The sequence below is a fragment of the Eucalyptus grandis genome, chromosome 7 (genome assembly GCF_016545825.1).
Source record: "Eucalyptus grandis isolate ANBG69807.140 chromosome 7, ASM1654582v1, whole genome shotgun sequence".
NCBI lineage: Eukaryota > Viridiplantae > Streptophyta > Magnoliopsida > Myrtales > Myrtaceae > Eucalyptus > Eucalyptus grandis.
In genome coordinates this window covers 44,811,003-44,829,163 of record NC_052618.1, presented here as the reverse complement: position 1 = coordinate 44,829,163, position 18,161 = coordinate 44,811,003, and the positions used below count along the sequence as shown (strand labels likewise).

General features: G+C 39.6%; 1 protein-coding gene across 1 annotated transcript; it reads right to left on the bottom strand.

Annotated features, from left to right (window-relative positions):
• Positions 1-5,504: 5,504 nt before the first annotated feature.
• Positions 5,505-10,523, bottom strand: LOC104453664 (probable peroxygenase 5). The gene is made up of 6 exons (XM_039317847.1): positions 10,475-10,523; positions 10,260-10,373; positions 10,043-10,128; positions 6,583-6,677; positions 6,229-6,354; positions 5,505-6,004 (listed from the first exon to the last, which is right to left on the bottom strand). The coding sequence occupies exons 1-6, from the start codon at positions 10,521-10,523 to the stop codon at positions 5,839-5,841; spliced, it is 636 nt and encodes a 211-aa protein (XP_039173781.1). The 3' UTR covers positions 5,505-5,838.
• Between the last annotated feature and the right edge of the window lie 7,638 nt (positions 10,524-18,161).

The window sequence follows — 18,161 nt, the reverse complement described above, 5'->3', positions numbered from 1 at the left end:
TACCAATATGTTTATTGATTAAGACCAGTTAAGAAATGCATAAGTCAAATATGTAGATGGTGTCCTAATCAAAAGTCTGAATGCTTTGCCTCCATTAAGGGTGAACAAGATTTTGAGCCTCAAGCCATTTAAAAGCTAGATGGACTTGACTAGAAGGTGAATAAGTCTGGTATAACTTTTTCATGAAGACTTGGAAAGATCATGGGAAAGTGAACAATTGGGTAGAGACATGACTGTTAACATCATGCTTAGAAGGACCAAAAGATAAAGAGATCAAAAAATCAGATTCTAACAAATTGCGTGGATAGACTTATCGGATCCTTGGCAAAAACAACACCTTTTATTAGACGAGGTGGATTACATATAACGCACCCCCATTGTCTGGAGAAGAGGACCCAAACCTCTTTACGTAGTGATTCGACCTTCCACTTGGCCTATTGCGTTATCCCGACTCTAATAGCCTCAAAATAAATAGAATTCACGATGTAATCCTTGAGATTTTACAGTTTATATAGAATGTGCTTCTTCTACTTGAAACTTCTGGAGTTACTTTTACAAACTCAAGCAAATCTCACAACAATATATCACTCTCTTTCTGGATTACAAATTTTCACAACCTCTACAGAGATTTACAATAATAATAATAAATAAATAAATCACTCTATCCTGCACACTGGAAAGCACGACCATTCAGCGCATTTGACAGAGATTTGATTGTGAGCTTCTCGAATGCCACCAATCACGATGCACTTTTAAAGACCTTTAAGCTTTAAATATTTCTCGAAAGCTTTATCCAGCCAAGCAGCGATTAGTCTGACCTTCTTCGACCATCAGATAGTCTTTCTCCGAAGCATTAGAGGCCATTTCCGAAAGTAAAAAATTCTGCTCCTATAGTCCACCCAACATTTTTGCTGCTTATCCAAAAAAAGGAAAAACCAGTCCGATTCACTCTAGATAGCTTTTAGCGAATTCCGACACTTGAAAACGGTTGTAAAACGCTAACTCGAATCCAATTCAAATTGATATCAAGATGAGTCTACACATTAGGATTGTAAGGCTTATATATAGAAATTAGAACCATTCACGAACTTTCTTTATATGTTCTGTTACCTTCTGCAAACAAGTCCTTCCAAATTGATGCCCTCATGTTCCGTAAATTGTCCACCTTTTATGGGTCCGTCCAAACTTTAGCGAACTCTCAGTTGACAAATCGTTCACCTTTTATAAAAGTCCTTCCAAAGCTTAAACACATTTCCCATCCAATAATCCGTTCTCCTTCTACAAAGCTAAAGCCTTTCCATGCTTTAGACGCTCTGGTGTTAACGCTGTCTGCATACAACTTCTGTATATTGAAGTTGTGGGTGCAGTACCCTCAAATATACATATTAATTATATAGTCTTTTTCAAAACATTATAGACATTTTGTTAACACACTCTCTAGGAGCAAATCGAGCATATGGGATTTTCGGTGGTACCTGAGGCCCTTTTAATTGGATCCGTGCTTTTTTATATTTTATTTTTAATCTTTTGGCCCAAAGATGCGGTTAATTTTGGTCGGTGATCCAGAAAAAGTTCGTGCTTTTTTTTTCTTTTTGGTCAGAAAAAAAGTTCGTGCTTGACGTGATATTATTTTGTTTCACTTTTTCTGGGGATCAATTGAAGAGAAATAGGGAACGGTACCTGTTACTGTCATTATTTTACAATTTGCCGGATCTAAGCCACGTACACGAGGACCAAACAAAGCCTTTTAAACTACAACAAAGTCCTTCGACCAAAAAAAAACTACAACAAAGTCCTATGAAATCCGGGGAGAGTAATTACAGCACGAGAAACAAAACATATTAATGTAACAGAGGAATAAGGTTCATCTTCAAGCGACATAGGATAATATTTCAATACTCCTCTCATGTATAAGTTGGATTAGGAGTGGCACATGAAACTTTACTGATCAAGAGGGATGCAAATACGTGAAAGAGATGGTGCTAGCTCCGATATCATATTAAAAAAGTCAATTCAGAAGTTTAAGATTACATGTATGTGAAGAGAATATGGTATGTGATTTGTTGTCAAGTGATAATATTTTAACAATGTGCCACGGAAGTGGAAACCACATTCAATATCAACAACTTTCTTTGTCTTTTTCTTTTTAACAACTTTCTTTGACTTGACTAGCGAAGGAGCAAGAATTATTGCAACCTTAGGACGGTCCTTCCGAGAGAAAGAGAAAGAGAAAAATAAATTGGTAAGAGAACAGAATTTGATCTTTGCCCATGAGTTGTCAATTTGCTTGTCAGTTGGGGAAGTGCCGTGGCTGACATTGCACCCTTTGCCCCCAGCCCGCCGCAGTGGGGGAAGACTTGGACGACCGAAACAAGGGACATTACTAGAATTGTCTTTCAGCCCACGACCCAAAAATGAAATGGAAAATTGATGGTTACATTTCGAGTCTTTCTCTTGACTTGACCAGGGCCCTCCCAAAGATTTGTTTCATGTTTCGGCCATAGATTGTCAAAACGACTCATTAATGATGTCTTCTCTAAAGGAACAAAAAAGAAAGCCAAAGTTGGAGTTAAACTCGTATGCATTAATTGTAAAACGAGTGAATGTGAACATATATGTTGATTTCATGCCTAAACATGTTAAATGTCCGATCCGAAACTTCATAAAATAAGTGGAGGGAGATGTACGTCTATTGACTTTTTATGTGAAATCAGGATGTACAGATAAAATTTGACGGACAAGGGACACTCACAAAGTAAATTGGGATGAAATCTAGATACTATGTTAGAATATTCAATCCTGAAAGCTTAAGTTGTAGAGGAAGTATGGAGAGCAAATAAATCCGGTAGACAAGCAACATGAAATACTTTTAATAGAACATCCGAATGTCTCGTGGACTTCTGTTTCTCTTCTCTTTCCAATATTCTTTTGAGATAAGCCATTAGTACTTCATTTTCATGAATAGAAAGTCGATTATGTAATGTATACCCGAATGGAACTTCGTGAATGCCTTAAAAGGTAAAAAAGGGGTGTCTCTACGGGTGTTTTTGACGTCACCCGAGATGGAAAGGGGGCGAATGTTTAAAAGCATGGACATCAAAAGCCTCTTCCTTTTAATTTATATTCCCATCTCATTGCCTTTAGGCAAAAAGACTTAAGAAAAAGAAGATGTGCAGCATGGAATTACTTTTCGTGTTTGCGAAATTTAAATTGGGAAAGAAAATTAATGCTCTTATTCGATAATAGCTGATTGCTGCCGGTGAAACGCTACAAATACAAAGAAATTATACTTTATACTAGATCTTGCTTATTGAATGTTTCGTCATTCAATTGCTGGTGAATTAAATGAAGTTATCTACTTAGTCTTGGGTCCATAAGTTATAGAAAGAACATTGTCACATGTTATGTCGCGCATGGTTTTATAATATTTAGTAAAATGGTCATAAATGAGTGTAGAATGATAAAACCGAGTACATAATGGATTCACGACTTATTTAAACCTAATCCATTTCTATGACCTTATTGCCCTCACTTGATTTTATGCTCGCTTTTGCCTCAGTTTGGATGAGTTTTCTTAAATTTGATTAAAAATTTGAAAGTATGAAGCAATATGGATCCAGTCGGGTGTGAATTGAATATGAGCAACTATATTGTATTACATGAAAATGAGTTAAAAGGGATTAAATGGGTAGGACCATATTCAACCTGAACCAAACTTGACCCACCCATTTGATGGGTGTAGTGTATATATATCTATGCATATCATCAAATTTAATTTGGCCCTCGACAGGTATATCATCAAAAGGCAGGTCATCTTCAACGTTGACGACGTTAGTTTTACCAACCATAGGATTCTGCTTTACGGGTCCACGCGTTTTGGCTTTTACTTCTTGACGTGCATCGACAACCAACCAAATTTAGGCACTGTAGTTTCCTTAAAACAGAAGCTTTCACTTAAACGGTTGTTTAGTGCCGCTTAATTCCCGGCTTTTTCTTGCCATAAAGTTCAAGCAATTGACCAATTTTAGATTTAGAAGGTTCTAACTTTAGGGACCTCTCACGGCAAGACACCGGCTTTGTTTGCTAGACTCTTCGATCAGGGTTAGATGCCAAGTGACTCGACTCCTGGAGCAAGTGTCAGACCACAAAACCGAGCAAACGTCTAGAACTCTCTCTTGATGAGGTCGGAGAAGATGACCATAGATCGGGTCGCTCTCTCGTACTCTTTTCTTGCCACAAAGTCCAAGCAATCGCCAATTTTAGATCTAGAAGGTTCTAACTGTAAGGGACCATCCATGGCTGGAAATTATTTCTCTAGACACCGGCTTTGTTCGTTAGAATCTTCGATAGGGTTTGGCGCCAAATGACGCAACCCCTCGAACGAGCGTCCGGCCGTGAAAGCGAGCAATCGTCTAGGAGAGTCTCTCTTGATGAGGTGCCCTCTCCTACTCTTTTTTTCTTGCCATAAAGTTGAAGCAATTTTAGGGACCTTTCATGGCTCAAAATTATTTCTCTAGACACCGGCTTGGCTCGCTTTGATAGGGTTTGGTGCCAAGAACTCGACCCCTCAAACATGAGTCCGGACCGCAAAAGCAAGCAAATCATCTAGGACTCTCTTGACGAGGTTGGGGAAGGTGACCATAGATCGGGCTGCCTTCTCCTACTCCTCTGACGGGGTGACTGACTAGTTAATGTCCTAAGACCCAATCAAAGGTTTTAGCATGTTAGCCAACGTTATAGGACATAGCAGTTCTGGCAAAGGAGAAGGAAATCGTGGCTGGATCGAAGGCTCCATCTCTTATTCTAGTGGGCTTAGAAGTTGGACTAGACTGGTTTTCGTGGCACCGAAGGACCACCATCTCGTACCCATCAACCCTCAAGGCCACCAGAAAGACAATTCCGGTACACACATAAATCTTTGTAGTTATTATTAATATAACAAAAATCATAAACTAGTATATCTATGATGAATTTATTTAAAATTAATTTTTTAACTATGGAAAATCTCAAATTAGTACATTAGTGATAAATTTACCATTTATTAGTTTCCGTTAAATTTTATTATCAAATTATTGAGTTGAATGATATGGGGTAGTTGAAGAGTGTATCACTTGGGATTTTACCATTCGTTTGTCATATGTGTATTAGTTTAATATTAATCTAATTTAATAGAAATTAACGTAAGGTAGATTTATCACAAATATACTAATTTGATATTTCTGATGATTAAAAAATTAGTTTGAGATATTTATCATAAATGTATCAATTTGGGATTTTTTGTGGTATTAACCCTTACGATTACCGCAGCTACTAGTTTAATGGCTGATAGTGTCTGTTTAGCACACATGAGTATAGCTTCTAAAGAGTTCTTGTCCACTTATGAGGAGCAATGGCTCTGGCATTGTGCAAAATGAGCCTTAAAAAAGACCCAAAAGAGTCTCCAAGAACAAGATGGATTTAATCCATTTGTACCTTCTCAACATTAGGAAGAGAAGAAGTCCAGCTAAGGATCATAAGTTCCCATCAAATCCCATGAAAACGAAATCGCAAGTGTCATCATAAATCCGGCGCACGGAAAGTGGGTAAAGCTATATTGTAGCACACGATATCGGCTCCGCCAAACCAAGGCAGCACGACCTAGAATACTTACACTATAAATAACCATCAGTTAAAAAACACACTTCAATCAAGAAGCCAAACCCATGTTGGTTTCTGCTTCTACTTATTGTCTTTTGTCGTCGATGCATGAATAATTGATTCGAATTGCAAACGGAATGTACAGCCAGCTAATGGGGATGCCGGACGCCGCGGCAGTTCCGCCCTAACGTCAGATCGAATTTAATCCTTCTGCTTATTCGATGCTCGGCCCTTCTCCATGTGCTCCTTCTCCATGTGCTCGAACAAGCTCCCATCGTACACGGCCCGGATCGTGTCTTTGTGAAGTAGGCCGTCCTTGTCCTTGCAAAGAATGTACAGGACCTTCCATTCCGTGTAGGCCGCCACCCTGCAAAGCAAAAACACGGAGAGAAAATTCCTCAAATCACATTCCTTTCGCTTTCCAACTGTTTCCTGTTCTTTTCATTTGTTGCCTTCTGCTTTATGCTGTGATGTAAAGATAGGAAGAGCGAAAGAACAAGCATCTCTTTCCAACTGCTTGCTGTCGTTGCTTGGCCCATTTGTATCAAAGTTGCGGTGCAAAGACAGAAACTTAAAGCACAAGAAACTCACCAGCCTGTGTAGTTCTTGGGTTGCCTGTTGGACTTGAGCATCTCCTGCAGTTCATTTGATGTCAAGGCGTCCGGGTGCGTCTGCGCGTGCTTGCGAAAGATTTCTTCGAATTTCAACGGAACAAACCTATATAACCCACAAATCTTCAGTAAGTGACCGACCCCAATCAGGACTCACAAGACAATTGGACGTCCATCGCGTCTCGCTCCCCGGAACTTACTATTTATCGTAAAGGGCAAGAAAAGCTCTTTTACTTCCATATTTGAGTGATAGTTAAGTCGTATATACAGAAAAGCAAATGTAGATATACGCTCGTGGATGCGCGATGAATATGAATGTACTGATGTTCTATACCTTCCTTCAGAATCGTAAACGCCGGAATCACTTCCGTGCTTGGCCTTGTGGATGTTCTTGACTTCGATCGGAAACAGAAAGGAAGGGAATTTCCCCTGCTTTTTCAAACAGATCAAGCCCCCATTATAGTAAGCACTCGTTCTCAAAATAGTCCAATACCAAAATTAATAAATTTATAAGTATAATCACTAAATTCAACATACCCAATTGATATCTAGCTTAAAAATTCAGTAATAAATTATTTGATGGAGAGAGATGCAGAACAAATGCATTATGCTTCCAATGGGAAAACTCCATCTTGTTGCTTGCACACAACACCATCCATTTCCTTTATACTTAAAGGACATTACAGTCATTATTAATTTGTTTTGCGAAAAATGAATAATTTAAAAAATATTTTCCTGTAAGAGATCACTTGTATCATTCATAAAAATGAATGGCTCCCATCATTAAGCACTCATTATCAAAATATACATGCATCATCACTAAATTTAACAAACCCAATTCATATCTAGCTTAAAAAATTCAGTAATAAATTATTTGATAGAGAGAGTGCAGAACAAATGCATTATGCTTCCAATGGGAAACTCCATCTTGTTACTTGCACACAATACCATCCATTTCCTTTATACTTCCAAGATCCACAGAAGAGACATCACGGTTATCATTCATTTGTTTTGTGAAAAATGAATGATTTGAAAAATATCACTTATTATAAAAATGAATAGCCCCCATCATATTAAGCACTCATTATTAAACAAGCCCAAATAGCTAAATCAATAAATGTACATGTATAATCACTAAATTCAACTAAACCAATTCGTATCCAGCTTAACAATTCACTAATAAATCATTTGATGGAGAGAGGTGCAGAACAAATGCATTATGCTTCCGATGGGAAACCCCATCTTGTTACTTGCACACAACACCATCCATTTTCTTTATACTTCCAAGATTCGCGGGAGAAACATCATAATTATTATTCGTTTATTTTGCAAAAAATGAATATTTTGAAACATATTTTACTACAAAAGATTATTTGTATCATATACAAAAATGAATATTTCTTCGTTCTCATAAATATTTGGATATAGATTGTTATCAATAATGAATATATTTTTCTTTAGTAAATATTTTAAAGTGATACAAGTGATTGTTGTTAGGAAAATATATTTTAAATTATTTATTTTTTAAGAAACAAATGGAGGATTAATCAAATGCTTTCTTGTTCTTCTTTTTGAATGCTTTGCAGCCTGTACTTAGAAGGTACTCAACCAATCCACACATCATCTGATCAAGAACAAATAAATAAACAAACAACCTAGTACCAATAAACAAACAAACAACCTAGTACGGACCTTAGTATAACATTCTTAATAAAAGAACATCCAACCTTCAAGTAGAAAACATCCGCAACATAACGACTTCTATTACTTACTGAGGGGCATTATCCTAATTTATTCGACTTCACATTCCCGAATCAATTACAGATCTAAAATTTCATTTATAACCAGACATAAAAAACTCTCAAGAGTACAGTTTTTTTTTTCCTTATAAATTTTGACGGGAAGGTCAATGGTTAATTTTGTTTTTACTCAATAAACCGGTTAATTGATGGAAAGACAAGAAGAACATAAATCAATGATAATTATTTTTTTAATTTTCAATTTATTTTCATCATTATCCTGCCGACGAGAAAAAAAAAAGTCGTGAATGACAATGACTTTTTTTTTTTTGGTCGAAGGATGACAATGACTTTGCGCGCACTCTATGTGGAAAAGGAAGCAGCAGTTGCGGGTTGGATGCCACGTCGCATCATTCCAAAGCACAAGGAGCCACCACCACTAATTGCGATGTCGACTTCCACATTGTACCGGTCCCACTTATCTTTTGCTTCAGTAAATTTTTTGGTCCGCCCTAATTTAAAGCGCATCTCGATCGACAATTGTCGTCTCGAATCTATAGATGGCACGATATAATTGGTTATGACCCGAATTTATTGTCTGAAACGGGTCCTAACTGCCAAATCCGCAACACTGTCTCGACACGTCTCCATCTTCTAATCTAAGTAGGACTAAGCACGAATATAAATTTCCCAACACAGGTACTTCGTTACACAAATGTGTACCGTTTTACATGCATTGTATCCTACCATAATGACGTCCTATGTTACCGATAGCAGTCTTTTATATGGAAAAAAGACAAAAATTAAAAATAAAAGCAGGTTTTCTTTTTTGTGGAAGATAAGGACATTGCAATAACTAATAATAAAAGACCACCACCGTGCATTAAAGGGAAATGACTGTTTTTTAAAAAATTTGTTGACTAAAGCTGCGGAGAGTCTTCCTTTTTTCTTTTTTTCATTTTATACTTTGAGGAGACTCATATATATTTCAAATATCTTTATTTTAATATGTGAAAAGTAGATTTAAAATAAGATAAATCTACGCAAGTGATTATCTAATATTTAATTGCCATCACCATTTCATGATCTTGTTGATTTACTGTTATAACCATCGAGAATAAAGAATGATAACATATATAAAATACAATATTTCAAAATAGTTAAAGCATAACACGATAGGTTGTAAACGAAACTAGGCAGCTACAAAATTGCTTGATTATCCTACGATAAATTTTCAACCATCCCAAAATCACGCAACCTTTTCTTATTAGGACCGCGGACTTATTCCTGATTAAAGGCTCAATTATGGCTCCATTTGTATGAACGTGTACTCTAACATTCAATTTAACCTACAACCTCCACGTCTCTTATTCTAAAAGAAATAATTCGATAGTCCGAGTCCATGACTCCTCTATCACATGAATACTAACATCATCCGGATATTGATATACGCCATCCGCTCAATTCAGGTGTTCTTACTCGCGATGCTTCTTCACAAGGCAAATTTCTATTTAGACAGGGTTCATGATGGACTGATCGACACTCAGGCATCGGCTAACCCCTAAGAAAGCCTCCTGCACATTGAATGGGATTCATTCCCCCCATCCACATGGACGGACGGGGTCGATGCAAGTCACTTCCCACCTTCTTGGAGGTGTAGGGGGCAACCTCAGTCCCCGGCAGGCGGCCCGACTATCGAGGTGGAGATCTAAAGGAGGTGAGGTGGTCAGTCCGATTTCCTACCTCCTTAGCTCGCCTCATCCGTTTTAATCCCACCTTCAGGTGTTGAAGTATGTATCGTATTATGCGCATTCAATACGAATCTACTTGGGACAGAGGTGGGGGCTCCTCCTACCGCCCCCCTGAGAAAGCTAGACTCCCCGTAAACGACACAGACAAGAACAGAACAGCACAATTCTACACATGGGGGTCATCGAATAATGAGGGGACCATGTGACTCGCTCGCGGTCCCTTGCGAAGTTTCGTCCGTAAACGACGCCAGCTCAAGCACATACAACCAAAAACACAAGGAAAGAGAGAGAGAGAGAGATTTACAGGGCGAGTTTTCTGGCTGAGCGCAATGTTGATGAGGATGGCAGAGATGGTGGACAGGGGGAGGCTGGCCCCGATCGATCGAAAGCCTTCAAGAACAACCCCCCAAAAAAGGGATAGAAAAGAGTTAACCCTCGAACAAATCACATTAAACGTTTCAAGCAAAACGTAGGAAAAGCGAGAGAGAGAGAGAGAGAGAGAGAGAGAGAGAGAGAGAGACCTCGGAATGTCTCCCATGGATACACGAGGCCGTCGTGGTTGCGGTCGAAGAAGGCGACGTGCTTCTGCAGGACGTTGTGGTCGTTCGGCACCACGGATCGTACTTCACCACGTCATCACCTGAAAACAAGCCCGAACCACCCCCACAAATTCACCAAGAAACTCGAAAACCCGGAAAAGCTCCCGCTGCTTTAACAGGGGGGAAACGGGACTTACCATCATTAGAATCACCCCTGGCGGAGGACGAAGGAGGCGACGACGCCATGCGAGCCTTGAGATTCTATTTCCCTGGAGCGACCGGAGGAAGAGCGTTTGCCTCTCGCGTTTCGAAGCTTTCGTGCGAAGCTCTCTGCGGGACCTTTCTCTCGCTCGACGCTTATACACAACTTTTGTTTGTGAGGAGAGCACCATCGTGCAGGCTTTGGTTTTATACGGTGCCAGGGAGTTTCGGGAAATCGGGGAATTCAATGCCTTAGAAGCTGAATCATCATTATTATTGTTATTATAATTATTCACGCGATTGAATAATTCAAAGGATTTGAAGGAAAAACTTGGTCGGAGGTGTGCACCGCCGCTCTTCACGGTCGACGGGATCTCCCCAATCAGGAAAGCAATCGCGGGGTGCGATAATTGAGTCCCCACAGGCTATCCTGAAATTATGATAGTGTCTTAGTATGCTCATGGGTTAGTGAATACGACGAAATTGGCGCGCGTGTCGGGGGTCTTCGCCCCATTTGGCATTTAGGAGGAGATATTTCTTTCACACGGCGGATGCATCCGATGAGGGGGTGATTGTGTGAAAAGTGATAAACTTATCCTGTGGCGAGTTTGGTTTTCCACATTCTAATTTTGGTCAATTTAGATTAAAAGCTTGTTAAGGAAAATTCAGGATATTTGATCATCATTTCCAATGAATTTTAGAATAAAAAGTTAGTATTAAGAAAACTGAAATCTCAATACCGGTGATGACTTATCTGGAGCTTTTAACATTTTTGAAATGTTGAAACAAAGGTTAAATGATATTTTTCTTCCAAAACCATAATCACCAATTCTTCAGTGTTTCGATTTTGCCCCTTGTTGTGTATTTATTCAAGGAGTTGTCAGATGCTAAACGAAGTGCACCCTCAGGATAATGGGCATCCACACTGATGATTGCTGGCCAAAATTGGGTGAAAAGAATATATTGAAAAGTCATTAAAAATTTTAAAATTCAATAGTTAAATTGAAAAGTTTAGAACTTTGTCGGTTCTCATATAATAGGTAACTTGCCAATGAAGTCACCAGTAGCAAACATTGTTGGCAAGGGCATTCGCCGATGGACATGTGCCATTGGTTGTTGTTAACTATTGCAAATTCTGCCAGGTTCTGGAGCTCGAAAACAAGGAGGATGGATAAATTATACTATGAAACTTTCACCAATCCCATCTAGAAAGTAGCTTCCAAACATACGTATCCCTGCCGTGATGATTAATCGTTTGTATTTGCAATGTTGCGTGTTGCAAGTCAATTCTATGAATCAATAATACTGCGCTTAGCATCATCATTCCATCTCCTTTTTTCCCCACAAAAAAACGGAATTCTCCTTTAATCCATTTGTCTATTTCGAGGGGTCCATCGTCGGCTTACGTTCATAGTAATATATTTACAGAAAGACTAACATTAATGATGCAAATAATCATGAAATCGAAGTACTTTCCCTAATTAAAATGATAATATAAAAAAGTTAGTAAAGAAAAAAATTTTGTACTGCGTGTAGTTTGGAGTGTGGCATTTCGGACGGAACAGTGACAGCATTGCACATGTCAAGAATTTACCCTGGAAAAATCCATCATAGAAGATAACGTCGCCAGGTGGCCAGCCTAAGTTGGGTCCCATAATAACGATGCGTGATGCGTTAGAAATTATAACACGCCGCGGTTTGACAATAATCTCTCGTTGCGAATATTAAAAGAATAAAATAGAATAAAATCAAAGGTTTCGTACAAGAACCAGGAGCAATTTCCGTCCCTTAGCCCAAAATTAGGCCACCTAATTACAAAGAGGACACTTCTAAGCCTAACTTCGGTAACGTGGAATCCTTCCCAGTTGAACACATGTCAATAGCCTGAAGGCAAAATCGAAGCAATCCTAAAGATTTTATTCAAAGATTTCATCTCTTGATTGAAGGTATTGCTATGGCAGTCGAATCCCAATGAATTGATCCATCAAAACCACTTGTAATTAAAACTTCAAAGAATATTTAAATTTTGTGAGGTTATTGGCGAAGAGTCAATAATGAATGATTAATTTGTGGTGCAAATCTGTAGTGGTTTAGGTCAAGTTAAAATGGTCCAACCTAAATCAATCAATTTTTCTTATGACTCATATTTAACCCAATCTATATTACTAAAATATTTCCATATTTAACCCAAATTGAAATGAGAGCACATAATAAGCGAGTGTGAGATTGAATGAGGGTGAAAGAGAATCCTAAGTTGTAAATTTATTTAACATTCATGTTATTTTGAATTTATCATTTTAAGTATATTTATAACTAATTCATATAACAACTCAATTCATTAAGTATAAGTTAAAAATCCGATCTATAGCTTATTTTGATAGGTTTAGTAAGGCGGTGACATTATCTAGAAATTTATTCTCGATGTGAACTGAACTCGTGATCTTGCGAAAATGCGCTAGCACGCGATGTGTGAACCAATCGGGTTAGATTAAAGCGTTTCCGGGTGTGAACACGAGACGGGAGGGACATGGAGCTTTTGCTTCACTTCAGCAAAAGTGGTGGAGGAACCCGACTTTTATGCTTTAACGTCACTTCCCCAAATAGTTGGGGAGGAGCTTTCCTGAATGGACGTCCTTTTACGGTATCCACTCGCCTCTCCCACGCTCCATCATCAGGGCAGACGATTCGGCATTGTGGGCGGGGGGCTCGGCCCGGTCACCGTCCAATTTAGACTTTAGCTATCGGAAAGTTCCTCAGAAAACGATAAATCAGAGGCTGTTTGTGTTGCGGCGAAGAATGAATGTTCAACTTTCCGGGGGACCTCGGGTCTTGACCCATCGATCGAACTGGAGTTGATCGGCCGGTCGGTCTGGCTCAGTCCTGAACCGAGTATCGAATTTGGTGCCTTGAGACAATTGTTTTGATTGATCGAGCAAACGATTAAGTGCCTAATTAAGCTGATGTAAGTTTCTGAAACGACATTCTGGCAACGTACGGTTTAGATTATCGACTCCATTTGCTCCAGAGCAAAACCGTTGTTAAAGCAATCGTTAACTTAATGAAAGAGGGTGCTCGTGTAATTAGCACTCCTTTCAAGGATCATCGTGCATAGCATTATGCAAACTTTCCACCGAGGGAAGGAAGTAGCTTTTCCCCACCACCAGCTCCCCTCTTTCTGATACCAGCTCAAAAGCCGACATGCAAGTATGTGCTTGCTAATGGCATTATTTATATCATCCCCGCTTTACTTATCACGGGCTAACTTTTGATTACAAAATAATACTCAGCCCGCCATACGAAGTACATATGCCACTTTTGAATTAACTAATGCCAAAGATGCTGGACCCGACTTGCGAAAATTGATTCACAAAATGGCACGGCACGTACCCATTGGATTGGCTATATGAATATAACTTGCTTGTTTGAGTAGACAGATGAAGTTTGTATCCATCACTTAAGAGAACCCATTCTTGTAAAAGGGTCTAAGTATCTCGTGACATCAATGATTCTTTTCCAAGGGTATTGTTCGATGCGTTGAAGACTATTTGGGAAAGCCTTCCAGTGCCACAATCTTAGACAACTTTCGCAGATGCATGTTTCATGCTATCAATTGAAAAGTATGCCTTATGAAGTGAATTTACCAAAGATGGAACCTTTCCCATGGTGCGAAAATCAAATATGAACATATGCATGCATGGACGAAAACGCTGCGTCCGCCATGCAAGACTTCTCCACGCGGTCTTCCCAGCTACGACCCCAACATCAAATATGGCCTCGTGGCCTCCAACGTTCGAGAAGGAGGATTGAAAATACGAAAAATCAAACGTGGAAGCTGCGCAGGCATCGGCTTGGTCTATCGATTCCATTCTTCGGGAGTATAGTGCGAGGACTAAATGAACGAAAAAAACTCGAGAATGGCCACCACAAAAGACCGCGAAAAGTCAAAAATAAACGAACGTTCGCCACGGCCTTTCCACGAATATGTCTGCGTTCATGAACGTTAGCAAGTTGCAGACGCTCGAACTACTTAGATTCTAATCCAGAAATTGAGCCGATGGTCGTCCTCGATCTTGAATATTAAATGGAGAATATGGCTATTTGCACACGTGGGCGAGGAAGTTGTGCGTGCAACTGCTGGTCTCTGGCGTCTCCGACTGAGCCGGAAGACTATCGGGTTTCGCAGGACCATCGGTTGAGGATAATGTCTCGAATGTCTGCCTCGGCCTGAATGATTCCCTAGCCAATTGCTTCTCGTGCTGGCTAATCTGTTCTTTAATTCTTTGAATTCTTGCATCACTTTTTGGCGCACAAGACTGTCAGACTGAACAGCACATTCCCAAAGGGTCAGTCATGACGAAATTTTATGGAGACTTTGAACTGGCAACGTGCTTCAATATAAATTTTAAAAGGGCAAGTGTAGAATGCGCTTTTGAATACGTGAATGGGACGCCATTTTATTCCTTCGAAAGGGGCAATTGTTTAAACATAAGCGTCATCGACCACATGGGTTGGGTGGGTGCTTAGGTCATTGGTAACTAACTTATGTGGCACGTGTTATGCATGTGGAGCGAGTCCGAAAATACGTGACGAGTTGGCTCAGGGCCTGTTTGTTAAAAATTATTTCTGTTCCTCGGAACAACTATTTCTATTCTTTTATTCCAGATAACGAAAAAAGAATAGAAATGCATATGGTAAAATTTTTGTTCTCGAAAATAAAAAACCTATCTTTTTTTTGTTCTAGTGAATAGATTTAGAATAGAAACAATAAATAGAAAAAAGTAACCTCTTGTTCCCAAGAACAATTTTTCTTTCTCTTCTTTTTTCTTCTCTTTCCTTTTATTATCTTTCCTTTCCTTCTTCTTCATTTTGGCCGGTCATCAACCTCGGTCATGGTCGACGAGGGCCGGCGACCTCGCTGGAGCATCATCGGCCCCCGGCGACGTCGAGCCATGGTGAGCTCCAACTCGCCCAAATCTAGCGAGGCTAAGCTCACCCAGCCACCGGCCAGGCTCAGCCTCGTCGGGCCACCGCCAGGTTGGTGTCGCCCAATGGTGGCCCGGTGAGGCTGACCTTGCACTGCCTGGGTGAGGTCGAGCCTTGCGGTGGCCAAGCAAGCCTCCGGTGAGCTCGTCGGCCCTTGCCCCGGCCTAGCGAGACTCCGGCGAGCTCGTCGGCGCCGGCAACCGACCACAAAGGAGAAAAAAAGAAAGAAGAAAAAAGGAAAATATAAAAAAAAATTTAAAAAAAATTTAAAAGAGATAACAAAATTATACAATTATATCAAATGCATTTCTTTCTCAGAAATAGAAATTTTGTCTAGTTACCAAACACATTTTTATACTTAGAAATTGTTCCCAAGAACAGAAAAAAAAATTTATTTATGATAAAAAAATATTCAGGGGAATAGAATGATTACCAAACGCACATTTAGTGGTTATTGAGGGGAAATGAAGCGGGCAAGAAAAGAATTATTAAGAGGGTTTGCGATTATCGATGAAAAGAATGGGAAAAGTGCTCGTCTCTCGTTACACTAATGATCTGTCAATGCTAAAGAAATTGAATTTCGTCTCGTGGGTAAATTTTGGAATACCATGGTTGAAGTTGATGAAGGGACGTTGGACAAAATTTCTTTTTAATGAGGAAAAATGATACTAGTAGTCCCTAAGTTTTGCCTTATTGTGCAATGTTATACTTTAATTTTGTGAAAATTGTCCAAAAATCTTAAGTTATGTAGGTCAACTCAATTCTAAGCATATCAATTGTGCTAATCTAGTACTAAACCCTTTAATGATTTGTCAATTGAGTCATTAGCCTTTCAATAATGTCAATTTAATCCTAAATTTCTAACAATTTGTCAATGTAGTTATTCCAGTCAAATATCCAAATAGTAGATTTATAACTAAATTGACAATTTTTCAAAATGTTTAGTATTAAATTGACACAATTGAGAGGTTTAGTAATAAATTGGTACAATTAAAATGTTTGAGACTAAATTGGTCAATTTTCCCCTTGAACTTTTAATTCGTTCATTGTGCTCCTTGGACTATTCATAAATATTTCATGTAGTCCTTTCGTTCAATCAGATAAGAGAGTAGGCCACCAAAAGTCCTTAAACTATAGCGAAACGTGCGGACAAGTTCTTAGAGTAAAGGGAAGTAGAGTGCATACTTCACAATAGTTCATGGATTATTTTGCACCTAAACTCATGGAGACTCTCTCTCTTGTTTGATCAGACAAAATGCCTATATCAAATATTTAGGGATAGATTAAGGATGATTGAACAAATTATGAGTCTAAAGATAGACACGGCTCATTACGCCGAATTTCATGAATTATTAACGTCTTTTTCCCTTTTAATTAAGAGCAAAGGGGCGAGATGTCGATGAGCTTAGTAATGAATGATCATTATGGTTTCTTAAAGATGAGGGAATCGGAGCCCTCGTGTCCGGGAAAGACGGATGACTGTGGACGCATCTGTGGAAGAGGGAAAGGTTGTTGGCGCCGGAAGGCAATGAGTTGGGGGGGAAGTGGGACATGGAAGCATTTGAGCTTTTTGCAAACGGTCGATCAATAATGGAGAGGGCATCTGATGCGTGGGGTTTCAAGTCACGAAAAAGGAGGGAAGCAAGAATCTTTCGGGTTCGGAAACATTGCTTTAAGCCATCGTTTTGCACGAGAGGGTCCGTCGCGTGAGTGGGTCGGATCATATCCGATCAATCGATAGCGAGACACACGAGAAAAACGCGGTGCGAACGAAGTGTGTTTCGTGCATCGATTATACATTCGATAGCTGTATTGCTAGGGTTAGATGCAGCGTTTCAGTGGACTCTACTACTTGAATTTTAAGAGATTATCATCCACGGGTGAATCGCCGCTGTAGATGTGTTACTGCTGCAGGATATATCTGATGGGCGGAATGCTTTCTTGAGATAAAGTGAAGCGACTCTTTACTCGTGATTATAATGAAGGGAAATGGTTAACGAGCCCGAGCCAAAAGTATTGGTGCGTGAACAAGTTATGGTTAGGGAATTGAACAAAATCGAATGTGTGGCCTTAAGGCCCGAAATAATCACCTTCTTTATGTGTTCTTCCGCCTTATTATGTCGCCTTCAAATAATAATAAGGTCACTCATTAAGATGTGATAACGAAAAACGAACATGGAGATGAATAGTTTGAACTTAACCTTTAGTTGTGTTTTTCAATGAGTTTGAAAGGAGTAGATGTGAGAGAATCCGAAAACGATGAATTCGGACCAAGTGGAGCCAAACGTCCCTCGCCGCCGCCAACGCTGCTGCCTCCCCTCGTCGCCCTCCTCGCTACAACTCCCTTCATGTATCCACGTCATGCCGTTCGCCTCTCTCTCATCCCTATCAAGACGATGACCATGGATGACTAGCCGCGCTCATTCCGCAGTCCATGAACGACGATCAATGCCCTGAATATAGAGAGAGAGAGAGACAGACAGACAGACAGAGTGATGGGCTTCGTTTTGAGAGAAGTTGGACATGGCTTTGAGTGGGATTGGTTGGGAGTGGGCTCGGGGGCTTTAGGCTGAGCATCTTCTAATGCGCTGGGTCTAATTTGCTTTGAAAACGTTATGCCCTAAAACATTTTTAATTTGATTGGAAAAATGCTGGTATTTCAAGGTGTCGGTAAGAAAGACAGGTACACGTTGGTAAAAG